Source organism: Doryrhamphus excisus, chromosome 22, assembly GCF_030265055.1.
Source record: "Doryrhamphus excisus isolate RoL2022-K1 chromosome 22, RoL_Dexc_1.0, whole genome shotgun sequence".
Lineage (NCBI taxonomy): Eukaryota > Metazoa > Chordata > Actinopteri > Syngnathiformes > Syngnathidae > Doryrhamphus > Doryrhamphus excisus.
The window spans coordinates 252,529-272,337 of record NC_080487.1 but is presented as its reverse complement, the minus strand read 5'-3'; the positions used below and the strand labels follow the sequence as shown (position 1 = coordinate 272,337).

Sequence of the window (19,809 nt, the reverse complement as noted above, 5' to 3'; positions counted from 1 at the left end):
TAGTTATCATGTGACTCAAACAAACATACCCAGTTATCATGTGACTCATAGTTATCATGTGACTCAAACATACCCAGTTATCATGTGACTCATAGTTATGTGACTCAAACATACCCAGTTATCATGTGACTCAGTTATCATGTGACTCAAACAAACATACCCAGTTATCATGTGACTCGTAGTTATCATGTGACTCAAACAAACATACCCAGTTATCATGTGACATGACACATATTATAAAATCATAATTTTTTGATTGCACAGTAAGTTGAAAAATTAAACAGGACTAATCAATACATCTTTTATTTTAAATATAACTAAAATGATGTGATTGTTATATATTTTGTAGCTATTGTTCATGAGTTACAATGTATATGTATATATTATATATTTTTTATAAATTACACATTGCATTTTCAGATTGAACAGGATTGATAGAAATATAACGGATGCAAATGCATGCAATGAAGGTTGAATAATTTGGGGTGCAGCTGTCTAATAATAATTATAATAATAATATAATAATAATTAATACTAATTAATAATCAAATATATTGCAATGCATGCAGGGTTATCATTCAATTCTATATAATAATATTGCCATGTGGAGGAACAATAATACAATAAATATCTGTAAATGTGCACATGGTGTTGACCAATCAGACTAATGGGACACCAGCCCCCAGACCCCCCCACCCGTGTGTGTGTGTGTGTGTGTGTTGTGTATCAGTGAAGTGCGGTGTGAGTGCAGGCGAGGGCGGCCCTGAGTGTTTTGTGTTGGTAGAAGAATCTCCACGTTTCTTAGCCCGGGGCTCTGTCATAACACCCAAGGATGAAAGCCAGAAGACACAAGACTCTCTCCCTCACTGACACACACACACCATGCCCCCCCCCTCCCTGGTGAGGATAGAGGGAAGTCTTTCATTGGATATTCTCACTGTAGTGGGCGAGGTGGAAGGCAGGAAGTGCAGCTGTCGGTGGCATCAAGCACGTCCACCATCACCATCTTTATTTCAGCCTCTTTATTTAACTCATGCACTCTAAAGTATTCCCCTTGTGTGTGTGTGTCTGTGTGTGTGTGTGTGTAGTTGTGTCCTCAGTATTGGCCCGAGAACGGAGTCCACCGCCACGGTCCCATCCAGGTGGAGTTTGTGTCTGCAGACCTGGAGGAGGACATCATCAGCAGAATATTCCGCATCTACAACGCAGCACGGGTACGGGAAAAATAACTTTTTTAGGAACTTTTGCTAACTTGTTTTTTTTCCTGCAACGAGCGCCAATTTATTCTTCACCATCACACGTCCCACTTGCTCGCTCGCTGCCGTTGTCCGTTCAAGCTGTGCAGAGGCCGAGTCCTTCTGTCGTTAACAAGGAGGCCGTCACCGACAGACACCAGCAGATAGGAAGCTGCATCTATGTTGGCGGAATCTATAGCGCACGCCTTTAACGGCCCACACGCACCGGCCAGGGAACACCGGTCTGCGACGTCCGTGACGCCACTTCGCATCATTACTATTGTAGTTTCTTAAAAAGGTTCATAAAAACACCACAGTATATATTTGGAACATTTTTGGTTAGTGGTGTGCCAAGATTTTCCCCAAGTACAAAAAAAAAATATATATATATATATATATATATATATATATATATATATATATATATATATATATATATATATATATATATATATATATATATATATATATATATATATATATATATATATATATATATGTGTGCTGCGCCCATCTAATCACGCACGCCAGCTGACAGGCGGTATCGATCCACGTGTCTGAGTGTGATTTAGAGTGTCTGAACGGCAGACGGCTTAACTAGCCATCGTCTCCCACGCTAACCGTTCTCATCCATCAACACGCGGATCCGTGCCCTCACCCCGCCCTCATCCGTCCAGTCGGCCCCCAGCCTCCGTGACGCTTTGTCATCCTCCAGCCTCAGGACGGATACCGCATGGTGCAGCAGTTCCAGTTCCTGGGCTGGCCCATGTACCGAGACACGCCCATGTCCAAGCGCTCCTTCCTCAAGCTCATCAGGCAGGTGGACAAGTGGCAGGAGGAGTACGACGGCGGAGAAGGACGCACCGTGGTCCACTGTTTGTAAGTCCAGCAACAGCAAACACATTCGCTCGTCCTGGTGATGGACACTTTGGCCATCCCGGCGATACAGTATCGATGACATCGATATATGCTGAGAGAAACGTTGGTTTGCGTGTGTCTAGGAACGGGGGCGGCCGCAGCGGCACGTTCTGCGCCATCAGCATCGTGTGTGAGATGCTGCAGCACCAACGCGCCGTGGACGTCTTTCACGCCGTCAAGACGCTGAGGAACAACAAGCCCAACATGGTGGACCTGCTGGTGAGCTGCCACAATGTTAGCATGTATGCTACAAGCCAAGAAGCCTATTGATGTTGGCGCCCCCTCTTTGTTCCTGCAGGAGCAGTACAAGTTCTGCTACGAGGTGGCGCTGGAGTTCCTCAACTCTGGCTAACTGGACCGGACGGGACCCCCCCCCACCCTTCCTTTCACACTGCAGAGACTTTGACATGTCCGACGTGTCCAACGTGCCAAGTGTGCTCGGCTCTGACCCGACACCCCCCCCCCTTTAGCCCGCCACCCGACAACAAGCATCAAACAAAACACGGAATGGGAATGTCTTACGCTTGTGTAAAATGAAATGAGCCCATTTGCTCCTGGTTCCCAACGGGGGGGGGGGGGGCATCCAAGCGAGTCAACGCTCCATCTGTGTTCTGTAAAGTTCTGACTCCTGCCAAGCTTTACTTGCACCCCCATTGTACCCCTCTTGTGCATATTGTACAGATTTGTCTAGATTATTTATTGCCTGTATGTTTCCTGGGATTTGCTTTGCTTTTGTGACTGGCAGTAAGTGACAATCATATGTTTTATAGTTTGGTTTATTTTCATGTTAATGTGTGCTTTTTCTTCCTCTTTTTGGTTTCATTGTATCACGGACTGTAAAGACACGAATAATATAAATGTAACTTACAATAACATGCTTGTTGTCAGGGTGTGTCTTGGGGATGACAAAGATGGCGCTATGAGGACATCTGGCGGCCGGGTGAGGAACTACAAGCTTGGGCTTGTTTTCCACAGAAAACATGACTTATTTCATACAGAATGTCGTATTAAACGGCACATTTGAATCGTAGTTCCTTATAATTCGATTATTTCAAAGTAATAAAATTACATTTAACATGACACAACATTACAATTAACATTGGGGATTGTTTAGTAGTTAAGATTCCAACATGAGACTCAAAAGAAATGTCAATATATTTTTAGGAAAAGTAGCTTCCTTTGCAGGCCTGCCCAGGAAAAAGATATTTATTTTGGTAAGGGAAAATGTAGGCGCTTCCATTGCAATTATATTACCTTCAACGGTGGTGGAGACCTTCTTCATTGGGGACGCCATGTCTTGGCCTGGTAATCGTCCACTTGCAATTGTTGTTCTTATCCCCAAACTCCCGCCTCCATTTCCTTCTTTTCTGTCCCGGCCACCTAATTTGCATAACAACAACACATCAAATAAACAAATATTACATAGCCGGGAAAGTGTAGCTTAAACTGTTCCCAGCAGATCAAATCAAATATAACTTATTTTCATTTATTTGATGGCAAATGAAAGGCTAAATGTTTACCCACAATTTCTTTGTACTTTCTTTCACTTTAGTTTTTTGCTAGCAAGTTGGGTTATCGTTCTGATGATGCTGATGTAGTGCAGCTTTCAACCACTAGAGGCCAATATAACACCGCTTTTTGACGGTGCTGCTGTACTTGTACTTTCCTACTATACTATGTATACTATCCACCAAGATGGCGTTATGTAAATATGCATTTTAATCAGCAGCTGCTGCTAATGACTAATATAAAATAAGATCAACTTGGTGCCATTTGAGTCTCTGCTCCGAATTAAACTCTTTTCAGGAAATGTCCTCCTTCCATCTGCTCACACACAACTCTTTCATTTCACTTTGCTAGCTAGCCTGGACAATTAGCCCTCTGTCTCTCCTTCCCTCTCCATCTCCATCTCCCTCTCTCTCTCCATCTCCCTCTCTCTCTCTCTCTTCCACAGGGCCCAGGGGAGGATGAGTAGCAGGAAGTGAGGAAAGAAAGGTTGATAAGAGAAGAGAAAGGTGCCGCTCGCCCACACCAGATGTGTCCATGGGAGGGAGAGAGGACAGATGCACCCCAAAGTCATCCTAGAGGACAGGGATATTCAACCCACGGCCCCCACACGCAATGAAATAATTTGTTGGGGGAACGTAATAAAATTATGGAAAGAATTTCCACCTAATTAAAAAGCTGTCATTTAATGAGATACAATTTTGTTGAACCAACTAATTTCAAATATTTTGAGTGAACATGTCTATTAAGTATTGGTGTTACCATTCCAATCTTTAAATCCAACTTCATTTGTATACGTTGTTTTAACATATTTACTAAAGGTAGAAGCTGACTTATTTCCTTTGGTTACATTAACGTCTATATGATTATGGTATCTTATTTTTACAGGGTAGGTACAGCTACAATTTTAAAAGGTAAAATAACAGCAGTTATTTAATGCTGACTTGACAAAACCGAAAGTTCAGTCAAAAAGTTAAACTGAGAAAACACTTTTTAAAAAGCAAAATAAACTCTAAATTAGTACTCATTTGGAAAAAGACCACAAAACAGACTGATTTGTAAAATGACTATTCTTCAAAAGAGGCAAACAATGACAGACAAAAAAGCATATCTTCATTTGATTGCCACGACATTTATGAACTTAAAGTACTCTGTCATGAACCTGAGACTGGCTGATGACACGCCCTCTTCGCAGTCACTCTTTGGTTTGATGAAGCTGAAGAAGCAGTCCCTTTCAGGTGGATGGCAGATGGAGGTAAACTTGAACAGGAGACCCTTTCAGTTTGGGACACAGGACATCCTCATAGCATCAAGTTCCTGGGATGAACTGAGACAAGAGTGAGAAGGTCAGTGTAGTTTGGTGACTAACAATCAAAGCAACACATGTCAAAGGTTCATAAAAATCTTAAACTTGTGATTTATGTCCCGCTTTGTTCAATAATGTCAATAAATACGTCAATTAACTACTATTTTATCATACACCTGCACATACATTTGGAAAGACAAAATGATCAACTCCGTGCACTTCAGCCTAGCATGACCACTTTGGCCTAGCATGACCACTTCGGCCGAGCATGACCACTTCGGCCTAGCATGACCACTTTGGCCTAGCATGACCACTTTGGCCTAGCATGACCACTTTGGCCTAGCATGACCACTTTAACGTCAGTAGTTTTTAACCTGATCTGTAATTGACCAGTTAATTTTTCCAGGCATGTGAACAGCACATTGTCTTACAATTGTTCATTTTTCCACCTACCAATAAAGTTAGTTCAACTGGTCTAGTATGTGTTGTCTTCGTGGTAACAATTGGCAGAAATTTAGTTTTAGCTAAAAGGTAACAACACAAAAACTAGCAGTCATCAGTATATAAAATACATACAAAAGGAATGAAAAGGGAAAGTGAACTTACCGATTGAGATCTTTCTCCACCAGGGATGGTTTAACTTTTGATGGATGCAAGAAGATTGTCGTGAGGCAGTATAAGCTAGCTCCCCAACTCTCTGCTATGGCGCTTTTCCACCGGAAGTTACCTTAGCTGACGAATAGGGCCTGTCACGTGTTGCTGCCACCTTCTGTTCTGGAGAGGTATTGCAAATGGGATCCAATCTGAACCCATTAGGTTGTGCTGACATAAAACCATCAAGTAGTTTGAAGGATTTTGCTTGTCATGTTAAAACTACATGATGGAAAAATGAATAAATAAATAAACATGAATAAATATACCATAAACTACATGTTACACTTTTGCTGATAAAGCAGACACCCATGTTGCTTTTTTGGACTGCAGGCCAAATCAAGGACAATTCTCTTTTCCAATCGAGCCCTTTAAAGTCCTTCAGCAGAGCACTCCTGTCACATAGAGGATCTTTGACTAGGTGTAAACATGCATCCATTAACCTCACTAGGGTGGGGGTATGCTGGAGCCTATCCCAGCTGACTCTTGGGCGTTAGCATGTAGGCCACACAGGCAGGAGATCGGGAAGACCTGGGTCGAATCCCCGCTTGGGCATCTCTGTGTGGAGTTGGAATGGGTGTTTGTCGATATGTGCCCTGTGATTGGCTGGCCACCAGTCCAGGGTGGACAGCTGGGATAGGCTCCAGCAGGTTAATGGATGCCCAATACGTTTACACCTAGTCAAAGATCTTCTATGGCAGGAGTGCTCTTCTATAAGTGGCATAGAAAATGGATGGATGGAATTTTCAAAGAAAATTATGAATTAAAAAAATATGCTACATTTTTACCCCCCAAATTTAAAAAATATAAAATAAATGTAAATAAATAAAAATAAACGTTTTTTTAAATGCAATTTTATTTATTTATTTTCCATATTAGAGAAATGCATTTTTGGATATTTCAGTATGCAGCCCTCGGGGGGGGGCTTCATAAATAACCCATGTTTCCTTTCTAAAATATATTTCTGAAGCCCCGTGCAAGAATCCGGTTTCCCATTTTCCAAAATAGCAGACATTATGCATTTTTTATGAATCTACAGTCCAAGCATGCAGTGATGGGCGAGGAGCTTTGTGCAGTGACGAAAAGCGTCCACAAGAGGGCAATATGGCGCATTCCTGCTATCTTATCACCCGCCCAATGAACAACATTGTCATAGTCAACATTGGGGGTCTCCTCACTGTTTAAGTCCGCTGCAACCCCAACAAATCCATTGAATTAAGACCCAAAATATGTAAGTGATGATGAAATGTTGCCTCCACGTCTCCATTGTGCATATTTAATGAGGGTTTAATGAGCAAACTGATGTTTTCCTACGCTGGTACTTCTCCTCTGCAGTGAATAAAGTGATGAATTATTAAATTATGAAAGCTGAAGCGCTTGTGCCGCATGGTGCTGCTGCACAGCCAAACATGAAGGTCAAAGGGCAAAGTTGGCCTTGGTTCATTTAGTTTCCTTTCATGCCTTAGTTCCTGGTTCATGCCCTTATTTTGTATTCACTTCCTGTGTTGCTCCCTTCTATTTTCCGTTGCTTTGCACTGAACCCCTCACCTGTTTCCCGTGTGCGCTCCTCACGTTGTTGGGTCATTGTGGTGTCCCTGTTTGTACATGCTAGTGGTTTAGCCGTATCGCATCGGTTTAAACGACGTTTGGGCTGCTTTGGTCGTCATCTCCGCATCCTGGGGTCGCAACGCAACGACGACGCAATCATGACCGGCTTATCTCTAAGGAAGGAAGAAGGTCGATTATCCTTTTTTACCCGATTCACTTCCTTTCTCTTCTTACTGTACAGATATCGATATTGTCATCCAGCCTTGGTGCTGGCAGAGGCCGCCCCAGCTGTGGGGGCCGCCTTCCCGTAACAATCCGCCATATTAGGTTTCATTTGTAGCCTCGCCATCAATAAGCAAAATTGATTTCTCTTCCCGTCCGAGCAGAGCGAAGAGCGGTGGGTTGGCATCGCGGGCAGCAGATGGCGCTGTGGTGAAATCCGATGGGACCCAACCGTATTTAAAGGTGGTGTCCTCATTCCTGTGACTACCCTCGCTACCCATCACGTCCCGGCAGCCCGGCGAGGCCTCCGCTTTGTGCTGCCTCGCTACGACGCCGTTGGTTGCTTTCACCATGGCAGCACCTGGAACGTTATCGTAGCAAACCACGTCACGTCATGTGACAAGTCACATGGCGTCGTGTCCAACGTGACTGAATAGTAGTATTACATCATTCCGACTCTTAATTGCATCACTGTGATGTCATTTCCTGTCCTTCTGGCGCTCTCCTCTTCAGTGGTCTTCAGGAATGATGAGGATGGACGCCATCGTTTGGCTGCTGCCCCCTTGTCCCAAGAACAGTCTATTTCTATTTATTTAGTAGGCCGTGGGGGCCTTGGGGGCCTTGGGGGCCATAGGGGCATGGGGGCCTGCTAGTTGGGCGGTTAGCACGGTAGGAGGTGACGGCCATCCCTATGTCTTCCCAAAGATCTCAATCATGAGTCGGTGCTATGAAAATCGGTCATGGACGGCCCCCATGGTGCTGATGTGGGAGGGGCTTCCTGCAGACACTGGCCCCCCAGCAATGGAAAACCAGGCCCAGACCAGCCAGACCTTTGAACAAAGATCATCCAAGAGGATGAGGATGAGGAAGAGCGCCTTCCTCCTGATTAGCAAGCAGTCTTAGCAACATCAATCTTCTCCTCCTTGGAGGAGCTCCATGCAAGGCCGGCGAGATGAAGGCACGGCCTCCCGGCATGCCACCCATCTATTGGGAACGCTGTAGCAGGTTGCCGTGGCAACAGATGAAGACATGCTGTCCTAGCGGACGGGGGCACCGCTGGTTCACTCGTCTTCTGCGCTCGATTGGCAGGAAAAGCTCCGCAGGGTTGCCATGGCAACAGACTCATCACATGCAAGGAGCTGCACGGAGGGGAGGGGGGGGGCGGTGTTGCCACGGGAACGTGGAAGCCAGCTGACAGGAAATGATGTCCGCTTTCGTGACGACTTGACCTGGACTTCCAGTTGGACACCCGTCCTTCCGGATTATGGGAACGGTTCTCTTCCGTTCCAGGTACAGCCCATGGACGCTATCACGGTCTACTTGTACTACTGTGTACTTGTACTACTGTGTACTTGTACTACTGTGTACTTGTACTACTGTGATGCTGCAAGCCGATGGACGCTATCAGGGTGTACTTGTACTACTGTGATGCTGCGAGTATATGTGTTTATAGTATAGTATCAGTTATTTAATGAGCCGTGGTCTGCAGATGGCCCCGGGTCCACACATTGGCTACCCCTACTTTTGTGGACCTTTATCAGCGTCTGGCTAAGGCTGGACCCTGATGACCCTGAATTGACCCTGATGACCCCGTATGACCTTGCATTGACCCCGTATGACCCCCGTATGACCTTGTATAACTACCAGTAGTTTGTCAATGACTACTGTACTTTTGTCTACGTTATTGTCAAATGACATCGGGTCCTCAAAGCAGCAGGAAGTAATCCCAGCTAAATGAATTTGTCCCATCATTGCCGCCTTTTTCCTCAATCATCCCATTTCCCAGCATTCCCTCCATCCGTGCTCAGCCGTACCTTTTGCCCCTTCCGCTGTATGCCCTGCGGCCCGGATGAAAAGGACGCCTGTTCTAAGGTGCTTGCAGAGCATTATGAAACGGTTGCCATGGATACCCCATCCCGAGTAGCCTCCTGTCTTCCGAGAACAGAACAGAGAAGGAAAGATGCCGTATTTCACATTGGGAAAATTCCACTTCCCCTTTCGCTCAAAGTCAGGCTGCTTTTTTTGGCGTTGAAAAAGATGAGAGGAAATATGGGGAGATGTTTTCACGAGGCCGCCTGCCTTATGGGCTCTTTTTCTGCCTCATTTCGTGTTTGTTGTTTTCCCTGAAGAGATGACCTACATTATCCAGGATGGGAGATGAAAGAAGGCCTTTTCACTCTGATCCCAGGAAGCTGGCGTCTTGGCTCGCACGCATAATAATAATAATCCCTGATGCACACAAACACACCAACGGCCTCCAGAAACACACACACACACACACACACACGGCCGAGAAACCTCTTTTGCTTTGTTGCTGCAGGATTCCAAAGTTGTGCTGTTGAGGATTCTAATTAGTCGTATCTTCAGCGCTCCTCCATGTTCTTCTATGTTCTGTTAGCCTCATGTCTTCACGCACCAGTAGATAATGAGATCCTTGATGAGGTACACCAGAGCCAAAACAACAACTGGCCTTTGGAGGTCCTTTGGAGGTTGTACTAATGTACTACGTCTTGTACTGTTGGATCCTAAGGAGCTCCTAAGTGGACCTTCAAAAAGAAGAAACGGAAAGGGAGTGAATTATTTGTCTTATTTTATCAGTAAAAGCCACTTCCAATCTGCTACATCTCCTTCCTAGGAGCACGTTGACCATCAGGCCACACCAAGTACTTCTTGAGTAACCCATCCGGTTTACTGGCGTGGAGAACATGTAGAGTGTACATGAACAGGATGGGAGGTACACCATAAACCTTTCTTCTTCCCAGATAGGATAGCGGGATGCTAGCTTGTCATATTTTTGTCGACTTGGAGGTTTGTCACAGCTCCAACACACCGAGCCGCCATTTGTGTGCCGCAGTGAAATACGTCCAAGTGAAAACGCTCTTTCTGGTTTCCCAAAATTGGCCACCCCTGACCACCCCTTAGCTCCGCCCCTGCTGTGAGCCGGACTTCCTTATATGGGCGTTCCCGGATACAAGCTGTCGGCTTGCCCTCCCCCCGCTCTGATTTCACCATGTCAGCCCTTACAAAATGGCTTCCAGGAAATATTTGTTCAGGTTTGAATGATGGCTAACAGAAGTGGTTGGAGTTGCAGATTCCAGGTGAAGCCAAGTGTCCGCCAAACTGGTGCCCAAGACTTTCCAGCGTTACTTGGAGTCGGAAGCGCAAGCTGCAACTAGCAATGTACGTATCAGCGTCCTAATAGTGTTTTTGTGTAAGTAAGCAGTTGTCTGTGTAGCAGTATAGGGTGTGCATCAGGGCGCGTCTTAGCTCGCCAATGTCTGCAGTTGTCTTGCTTTTAAACACGGGCAGTCCCACAATAAACGTTATGACCAAATTTACCGAACTTCTACCAATGTTGTGTCAAGATTGTCTGCACCCAAATAAACGTGGACCTACGTTAGAACCCTACGTCCCCACTCTGGGTAGCGTAACTCACTTCACACACAGGGTCAGTCAAGTCGGGGGTCTCCAGCCAGTGGCTCCTAAGTAGTTGCCAAGTAGCTCTCCAAAGGGTTTATTCATTTCTTATCAACTCCGAGGGGTTCGGCAGTCGTCGGGAAGTCTTCGGGAACACTTGGGAGTGTGACCAATCACAGTGGAGTGGACGTGCCAGGAGGCGGGCCGTGAGTGGAATAAATTAATAAATGCCGTTTTGTAAATCCAAGGAAATACTGCTGGAATAGGTTCCGATTCTGAAAGATCCAGAAAGACTTCTGTGTGGGCTATCATGTACACGCTGCAGTTTTTCATCGGATTAGTTTCAGTTTTCACATTCGTGGAATCTGAGCTTCGTGTACTTTGCACGTTTTTCACTTCCTGTACAAACTTTTGTCTCGCTTTGCGTACATTTTACGCTATTAAGGTTACTTGTACCTCCATTGAAGATGTGGTTCTTGGTGTTAGATTCCCTAAGGACACCATGCGGCAGCAAGACATGACACATCGCCACCGTCCTTCCCGCCCTTACACGCGGGAAGGACGGTGGTGCAGCTCCCTGCTGCTTCCCACTCCCACTTCATCTTTCCCTCTCCCAACCCAATTACTCGTCTCCGCCAATGTCTCGTTCCATTTCCGGCGCTCCGTGGAAGCCTGACACGGGAACCCAAACATCCATACGTCTCTGCCTGCATCTCATTAGCCGAATGCTGATTTATGGGGAAGTTGCTCCGTCGGAATGCGGGCCAGTGAAGACACGCTGCAGCCATGAAGGTCACAACCCAGATTGATGACGTTGATAGCTGGAGCTTCTACTCCTGAAGCCTAGTAAGAACTAAGGTCTCCTGGTGAGGCTTTGCAGGGAGACAATTGTATGCTTTTGGTGGCCTCCGGGGATTTTTGTTGACATTCCAAAGACTAAAGAACAGCGGTGACCAAAGTCCATGCGGGGACATTTGCAGCCTTTCTTTTAAATAAGATGATAAATGTCCCGCGTGGAAACGGTTAGGGTTCTAACTACGTGCTTGGACCTTGTGGAACGGATTCATGATGCTAACCAAGGTTCCACAAGGACTAAAAAAACATCTTGACGTTTTGTAGGAATTTAGTGGTAAACTAAAAACTAAAAGTAATCATCTAATATGATATTGGACTGACCTGTAACATATTTATATAGCTTAGGATAATCAGGACATTCATTGAAATTATTGATGAAGACTCCAGGGCACCAAGGCCGCCTCTGGCAAACCTGGCCCACATGAGCGCTGGTCCTCGGCCAGGCCAGGTTGCCAAACGTCCAAAACTTTGGACATCCTCGCTTTGAAACGATAGCAGTCTTTCATCCCTTGGATGGCTGGGGAAGATATCCCTGAAGAACATTCCCAATTAGGAATGACACATTGCGGGTCATATCTACTATATCTAGATCTACTATATCTAGATCTACTATATCTAGATCTACTATATCTACATCTACTATATCTATATGACAATATGTCTTATGTGAGGGAAGCAGTTGGGAACAATACAAGCTCTCCTCTCCCCACGAGGACTGAAGGAGAAGAAAACAAAGGAGGGACTATTTTTTGCCACATGCGCCCTTCCTCTCTCCTCTGGGACGTTTGAGGAATGAAGTGACACAGCTTTTGCGCATCCAGGGAAGTCATCACACTGAATTATTGAATTTCTGCATGAAAAATGATGAAATAAATCCAAGCGTTGGCTACGCGTGACACAGTTAAATCTCTCCCTTTCACGTTTTCCTTTTTCCCAGGGGCAGTGAATCCCCCGTGAAGGCCTCATTCATCAGCTGGCTCAGGTGAGTGTAATTACCCACAAATGTCTTGCTGATGAATTATTAAGTCAGGCTGAGCTAAGTCATTACTACAAGTTGGAAAAGTGCGGCCATGATGGTTGCCACCGCTTGGGAAGACATCCCATAATAGAGATGACGTCATCTTTTACACCAATCATTGCAATATTTACCCCATATACGCTTGAATGAGATGAAAGACCCGCTGGAAAGCATTTAGACCCGCTGGAACGTCGTCCCAAAGCATTTAGACCCGCTGGAACGTCGTCCCAAAGCATTTAGACCCGCTGGAACGTCGTCCCAAAGCATTTAGACCCGCTGGAACGTCGTCCCAAAGCATTTAGACCCGCTGGAACGTCGTCCCAAAGCATTTAGACCCGCTGGAACGTCGTCCCAAAGCATTTAGACCCGCTGGAACGTCGTCCCAAAGCATTTAGACCCGCTGGAACGTCGTCCCAAAGCATTTAGACCCGCTGGAATGTCGTCCCAAAGCATTTAGACCCGCTGGAATGTCATCACAAAGCATTTAGACCCGCTGGAACGTCGTCCCAAAGCATTTAGACCCGCTGGAATGTCGTCCCAAAGCATTCAGCTCAACTTCAAATGTTCCCAAATTCCTCCATAGTTCCATCATGTATATGTGAATATATTGGTTCCCTTTTTGGTACCTGAGATCATGCAATTAGTTGGACAGCTCCTTCTATGATGCAGTATATATAGAAATATACTAATACCCCCCCCACCCCACCCCATAATACTACAATACAACTGACTGTTATTGTTACTGACTGTTGTCATTATTTATTATATTCATCATTATTAATACAAATATGCAAGACGAGGACATCCATCATGCTTCCTCTCTCTCTCTCTCTCTCTCTCTCTCTCTCTCTCTCTCTCTCTCTCTCGCTCTCTCTCTTTGCCCCGGGGGGGGGTAGCTGGCCCGCCCCTGCCTTGCTTTGCATCGCCTTGCGTGTCTTGCTGGGTTCGGTCCGTCCATCGTGGAGAGGACTACCTAGAGGACTAGCACCACCATCTCTTGGTCTCTCTACCTAGAGGACTAGCACCACCATCTCTTGGTCTATCTACCTAGAGGACTAGCACCACCATCTCTTGGTCTATCTACCTAGAGGACTACCTCCACCATCTCTTGGTCTATCTACCTAGAGGACTAGCACCACCATCTCTTGGTCTCTCTACCTAGAGGACTAGCACCACCATCTCTTGGTCTCTCTACCTAGAGGACTACCTCCATCATCTCTTGTTCTATCTACCTAGAGGACTACCTCCACCATCCCTTCTTCTCCTGGCGCACATCGACATGCACACGCCTTCCCTGGACGCCCCGAAGGTAGGACGTTTCCTTCCGGTAGACCTGATGTATTGGACTAAAACCATCAGCACAGAGGTGTGATGCGTTCGCGGACCGGGGTCGAGCATCGAACGCATCGTTTTGCTGATCGATAATGATCGCTAATATGCCATCCGTGTGCCGGAAAGACCCAACTTTTTATGGCTCTTGGTTCATTGTGTCCGTGCGCGTGTGCGTGTGCGTGGTCTTTGTCAGGAGGCGCGTGTTGGACGTGTTTGACGTGTTTGGATCTGTGGACCTGTGCCGCGGTTCTGGACATCTTCAGGCACACACAAACTGACGCTCGGTCGTGGAAATTGTGCTAACATATGCCCCCCCCCCCCAATAGCCCACCCTCCTCTTCATCTCCTCCATCCTTCCTTCCTCCCTTCCTCCCTTCCTTCCTTCCATGCTACAGTGATGCTTTTTAGGAAGCAGAGCCAAAGCGGATGCCAGCTTCCGTGCACAAAAACCATGGTCACCCACACTTGGCCTTTCTAACCCCCTCCCAAAAAATAGTCCACGTCCACGCCCACGCTGTCAGGCTAAAGCGTGTTTGATGCCCAATGCAGCCTTCTGATGCACCCATGCAGCCTTCTGATGCTCCCATGCAGCCTTCTGATGCGCCCATGCGGCCTTCTGATGCTCCCATGCAGCCTTCTGATGCGCCCATGCAGCCTTCTGATGCGCCCATGCAGCCTTCTGATGCGCCCATGCAGCCTTCTGATGCGCCCATGCGGCCGACATCCGACTGCTTTTTATTCTACCATGAAAATGATGGTTCCTAAGCAGCATCGCCATCAGCTCCTTCATCAGCCTCGTCCGCTCATTAGGCTCTAGTCTAACTACACTCTAGCCTAACTAGCACCATGTTAGACTCTAGTCTAACTAGCACCATGTTAGACTCTAGTCTAACTAGCACCATGTTAGACTCTAGTCTAACTAGCACCATGTTAGACTCTAGTCTAACTAGCACCATGTTAGACTCTAGTCTAACTAGCACCATGTTAGACTCTAGTCTAACTAGCACCATGTTAGACTCTAGTCTAACTAGCACCATGTTAGACTCTAGTCTAACTAGCACCATGTTAGACTCTAGTCTAACTAGCACCATGTTAGACTCTAGTCTAACTAGCACCATGTTAGACTCTAGTCTAACTAGCACCATGTTAGACTCTAGTCTAACTAGCACCATGTTAGACTCTAGTCTAACTAGCACCATGTTAGACTCTAGTCTAACTAGCACCATGTTAGACTCTAGTCTAACTAGCACCATCTTAGACTCTAGTCTAACTAGCACCATCTTAGACTCTAGCCTAACTAGCACCATGTTAGACTCTAGTCTAACTAGCACCATGTTAGACTCTAGTCTAACTAGCACCATGTTAGACTCTAGTCTAACTAGCACCATGTTAGACTCTAGTCTAACTAGCACCATGTTAGACTCTAGTCTAACTAGCACCATGTTAGACTCTAGTCTAACTAGCACCATGTTAGACTCTAGTCTAACTAGCACCATCTTAGACTCTAGTCTAACTAGCACCATCTTAGACTCTAGCCTAACTAGCACCATGTTAGACTCTAACTAGCACCATGTTAGACTCTAGTCTAACTAGCACCATGTTAGACTCTAGTCTAACTAGCACCATGTTAGACTCTAGTCTAACTAGCACCATGTTAGACTCTAGTCTAACTAGCACCATCTTAGACTCTAGTCTAACTAGCACCATCTTAGACTCTAGTCTAACTAGCACCATGTTAGACTCTAGTCTAACTAGCACCATCTTAGACTCTAGTCTAACTAGCACCATGTTAGACTCTAGTCTAACTAGCACCATCTTAGACTGCTAATAGCTGTAAAAATGTGAGAATGAGAAGGACCCGAGTGGAAGAGTGAGGTTCCAGGATGAGAAGCTGCTGTTGGTGACGGAGCTAGCATAAGTGCGGCTATCAATGTGTCTTGCAAAGAAGCCATAGAAAGATGGTGGACACGGATGAACGCCATACCTTCTAAAAAGCCTTCCTTCGTGGCGCCGTGTACCTAATGAAGTGTCCAGTTAGAGCGGCTGTCACATGGAGATGCCTCATGCTGAAGTGTATTTGTTTTGAAAGCACGAGGGAGTGACGGTGGTGGGGGGGGTCGCCACGACGTGATGGGGGAGTACACCCCCCCCAGCCTCCTGTCCGGAAACATCAGCTCCTCCCCGGCTGATACGTGGACACGTCCTCCTTGAATGTGGGCCCTCGCTGATGACTAATATGGCCGCCACGTCTGGCGAGCATCTTCTACCTGCAGCTATTTACCTGCCCACTCAACCCACATCATCTGTGGACTTTATTTCTGGATCACGCCTCCACTTTCACCTCCGGAGCACCCCAGCCTGCACGTGGCGTTGCTCTTCTATGTCATCACTTAGCTGGGCTCCGTGGCAGTCACATGACTGCTTTTAGTTCATCCGACTGGCAACCCGGTGAATACACTGTCAATACACCGTATTATACACCGTATAATACACCGTATTATACACTTTGAATACACCGTATTATCCACCGTAGAATACACCGTATTATCCACCGTAGAATACACCGTATTATACACCATGTTATACACTGTGAATACACCGTGATTACACCGTATTATACGCTGTGAATACACCGTAAACACACCGTGAATACACTGTATTATACGCCGTGAATAGACCGTATTATACGCCGTGAATACACCGTAAACACACCGTGAATAGATCGTATTATACACCGTGAATAGACCGTATTATACGCCGTGAATACACCGTAAACACACCGTGAATAGATCGTATTATACACCGTGAATAGACTGTAAATACACCTGCAACTGGTCAAGGTTGCACCCCCGCATCCCAAAGTCCTTCTTGTCTGTGAGCATCTGATATATGCTGTTTGTGTACTAGTGTACTAGTGTACTAGTGTACTAGCGTACTAATCCACCCGCTGTGATAAATCAGGATTAGGCATATAATCCATGTGTAGATGAACGTGTAGAACATTTACATCAAGTGTAGCCATCTGCTTCTCCATGTGTACCTAATCCCAACCCCCCCCCAACCCCCCACCCCCGCTTTTGTGTACTCTTGCAGGTCGAGTAAGAAGCTCGCTGTCCGAACGCCACCATGATCGCCACGGGCGGCCTGCTGCGCATGAACCGGCGCCAGGATTCCCTGCGCTCCAAGAACCGAGCAGAAAACAAGAAGAAGCGGAAATCCAAGAAGAAGAAGAAGAACGATGTGGTTGTGGTGAAGGGCAAGCTCAATCTGTGCTCCCCGGCCGGCTTGGTGGCCGCCGCGGGGGTCGTGGTCCTGGTCATGGGGATCTCCATGGCCATACTGGGCTACTGGCCCAGCCAGAACCAGCAGCAGTACCAAGAGCGCCGCCGGACCGGAGGCCACAACAAGATGAGCTTCTCCCAAAGTCCAAACGTTTCCTCCAATGGCGGCCGAGATCCTTCCAACCAGACCAAGCTGCTCGACCACAGCCATTCCAACAGCAGTGACCCCACCCCCTCCGCCCACTGCGGCTTCCTGTGCGACTTCCTGGACAACTACCTGTACTCGGACAACCTCAAGGTCTTTGGACCGCTGGTGATGGGGATCGGGATCTTCCTTTTCATCTGTGCCAACGCAGTTCTCCACGAGAACCGAGACAAGAAAACCAAAATCATCAACCTGAGGGACATCTACTCCACGGTCATCGACCTGCACAGCGTTCGCTCCAAGGAGTACTCGCCACTCAACGGTTTGGTCAACTACACCCAGTCCAAGAGCGCCGAGGGTCCGTTGGGCTCCCACCCCCCCAGCGGAATGCACACTCGCAGCTCCTGGCCCTCCACCGGACTCAACCTGCACGGTGAGCTCGGCGGGGAGGAGGTCTTCAGGCGTCCGTCGCTGGCCAGCCGCACACGGAGCTGGTCCAAAGATGTCCAGACCTTCACTGACACGGTCTACAGCATCTACAAGGACTACAGCAACAGCGGCGAGGAAGCCCCGCAGCCCCGACAGTGGGAGACCACCTCCATCGTTACCTCCTCCGTCAACGCCTTCACCCTCCCGGTCATCAAGCTGAACAACTGCGAGGTGGAGGCCCCCGAGAGGGCGGCATCGGAGGGGCGCCCGCAGGAAGGCGTGGTCATCCAGGCGGAAAATATTGGCGAAGAAGAGCAGACCAGTGGCGGACATCTCCACAAGACAGACGCCAAAGACAAGGACCCCCCCACCGCTGGTCCACCTTCACCTCAGCGGTCACATGAGGACGAGCAGGGGCCGCGACAGGACCCCCCACAGTGGACGCAGCTCTTCCCCCCGTCCCCGATTGCCCGGGCGATGGGGTCGCGGCTGTCCCTTAACTCGCTCACGGATCAGCCCCGGTCCGCCCGACGCTGCAGCCTGTCGGCGAGCGTGTGTCGTCAGGGCGACAGGGGGCGGCGCTTGAGCTGCCCCCGCTTGGAGCGCTCCAACAGCAAGGGCTACATCAAACTGAGTGACCTCGGGGGCGAGTCCTTCGAAGCCCCGGATACTTCTTTAGCCGACCCCGAGCAGGACGTAGCGGCGGCGGATCAAGCTCCGAGAGACGAGGGACTGACGACCCCCGACGACTCCGTGGAACCCTAAACGGAGACCGTAGACTACCTTGGAACTGTCCTGTAGAAGACTTGATGATGGCGGGCTGAGCATGGGGCCCCGGGGGCGGGGGGTGGGGGGACACACAGCCATGAACACTCAAGGGCAAAACGTAAAAACAGCTCCAATATTCAGATGTGACTTTTCTATTTTTTCAATGTAGCAAGAGCAATACTAAAGACTTGGCGGATCTGGATCGAGGTTTACGGCGGTAGAGGCAACTGTAGCTGGTAGACTAGCGGAAAAGGCGGAAAGGCCGTCTTTGTAGCACCGAGAAAAAGCTCACCTGGTCATCTACTGCATTGCTGTGTGAATAAACACGCCATGACGTCACCAACATTAATCTCAGGTTTCATTTAGGCTTTGTCTTCCTTTACATGCACGCTTGTTTATAGGAACCATCAGTTGGATAAATACCCCCCCCCCCCCACCAACAATGTAGGCGTCCTTGTGTGCGCCCAATGCGTAGCTTGTTTGCGCCAAATAGTTCCGATTCTCTTGCATCCAGAAAAAAATTAAACGATGACAAAAGAAGAATGACGCTTGGAGTTTTTCAGTCTGCAAACTTGATGTTTGTTGCCTCGACTGCAACATGTGACACACCTTGCCTTTAATTGGACACATTAAAGGGACGCCATCCAGCCGCTCTGACAGACTAATTGTATCTTTACTGACACAGGGACATAATATGTATGCTAGCAGCCATAAACCAATCAGAGAACAGTATGTCATACGTACAGTACTATGCTAGCAGCCATAAACCAATCAGAGAACAGTATGTCTTACGTACAGTACTATGCTAGCAGCCATAAACCAATCAGAGAAGAGTATGTCTTACGTACAGTACTATGCTAGCAGCCATAAACCAATCAGAGAAGAGTATGTCTTACGTACAGTATTACGCCTCCAGGGTGGAAATACAGTAGCTATTGGCCATTTTCATTTGGTAAAAGTAGATCTCACAAGACTAAGCCCTGATTGGAGCATCCCTAATATGGACTCATGCACTCCAACTATAAAGTATCTAAAGTATATAAATACATGGACTCCACCTCTATATGCACTCCAACTATGTATGCAGTAAAGTCGTTCATTGTGACTGTTAATATACTACTGCTAATATAATACTAAGAATGTATTTATTTGCACACTCAGCTCTCAAGAAGATTAAA

At 47.1% G+C, this 19,809-nt stretch overlaps 2 protein-coding genes across 12 annotated transcripts in view; both read left to right on the top strand.

Moving 5' to 3' along the window:
- The window catches only part of LOC131109381 (receptor-type tyrosine-protein phosphatase mu-like), a 104,509-nt gene extending 101,028 nt beyond the window's left edge, over positions 1–3,481 (top strand). For 2 of the 9 annotated variants that reach the window (XM_058061317.1, XM_058061321.1), the window contains exons 32-35: positions 1,089–1,214; positions 1,951–2,114; positions 2,237–2,372; positions 2,452–3,481. In XM_058061317.1, coding sequence (XP_057917300.1) covers positions 1,089–1,214; positions 1,951–2,114; positions 2,237–2,372; positions 2,452–2,505 — 480 coding nt within the window. In that variant the 3' untranslated portion in view covers positions 2,506–3,481. The remainder of the gene's footprint in view (positions 1–1,088; positions 1,215–1,950; positions 2,115–2,236; positions 2,373–2,451) is intronic. The other 7 variants (XM_058061322.1, XM_058061318.1, XM_058061324.1 and 4 more) reach the window with 5 other exon arrangements.
- Positions 3,482–7,208: 3,727 nt separating this feature from the next.
- Positions 7,209–19,522, top strand: LOC131110033 (transmembrane protein 200A). 3 transcript variants are annotated; one of them, XM_058062677.1, is made up of 5 exons: positions 7,209–7,353; positions 10,478–10,566; positions 12,596–12,640; positions 13,573–13,985; positions 17,102–19,522. In XM_058062677.1, the coding sequence occupies exon 5, from the start codon at positions 17,135–17,137 to the stop codon at positions 18,626–18,628; it is 1,494 nt and encodes a 497-aa protein (XP_057918660.1). In that variant the 5' UTR covers positions 7,209–7,353; positions 10,478–10,566; positions 12,596–12,640; positions 13,573–13,985; positions 17,102–17,134; the 3' UTR covers positions 18,629–19,522. The 3 variants fall into 3 exon arrangements, with proteins under 3 accessions (XP_057918660.1, XP_057918661.1, XP_057918659.1); XM_058062678.1 differs by lacking the exons at positions 10,478–10,566; positions 13,573–13,985; XM_058062676.1 differs by lacking the exons at positions 7,209–7,353; positions 13,573–13,985 and having other exon boundaries at positions 10,139–10,566.
- Positions 19,523–19,809: the final 287 nt, after the last annotated feature.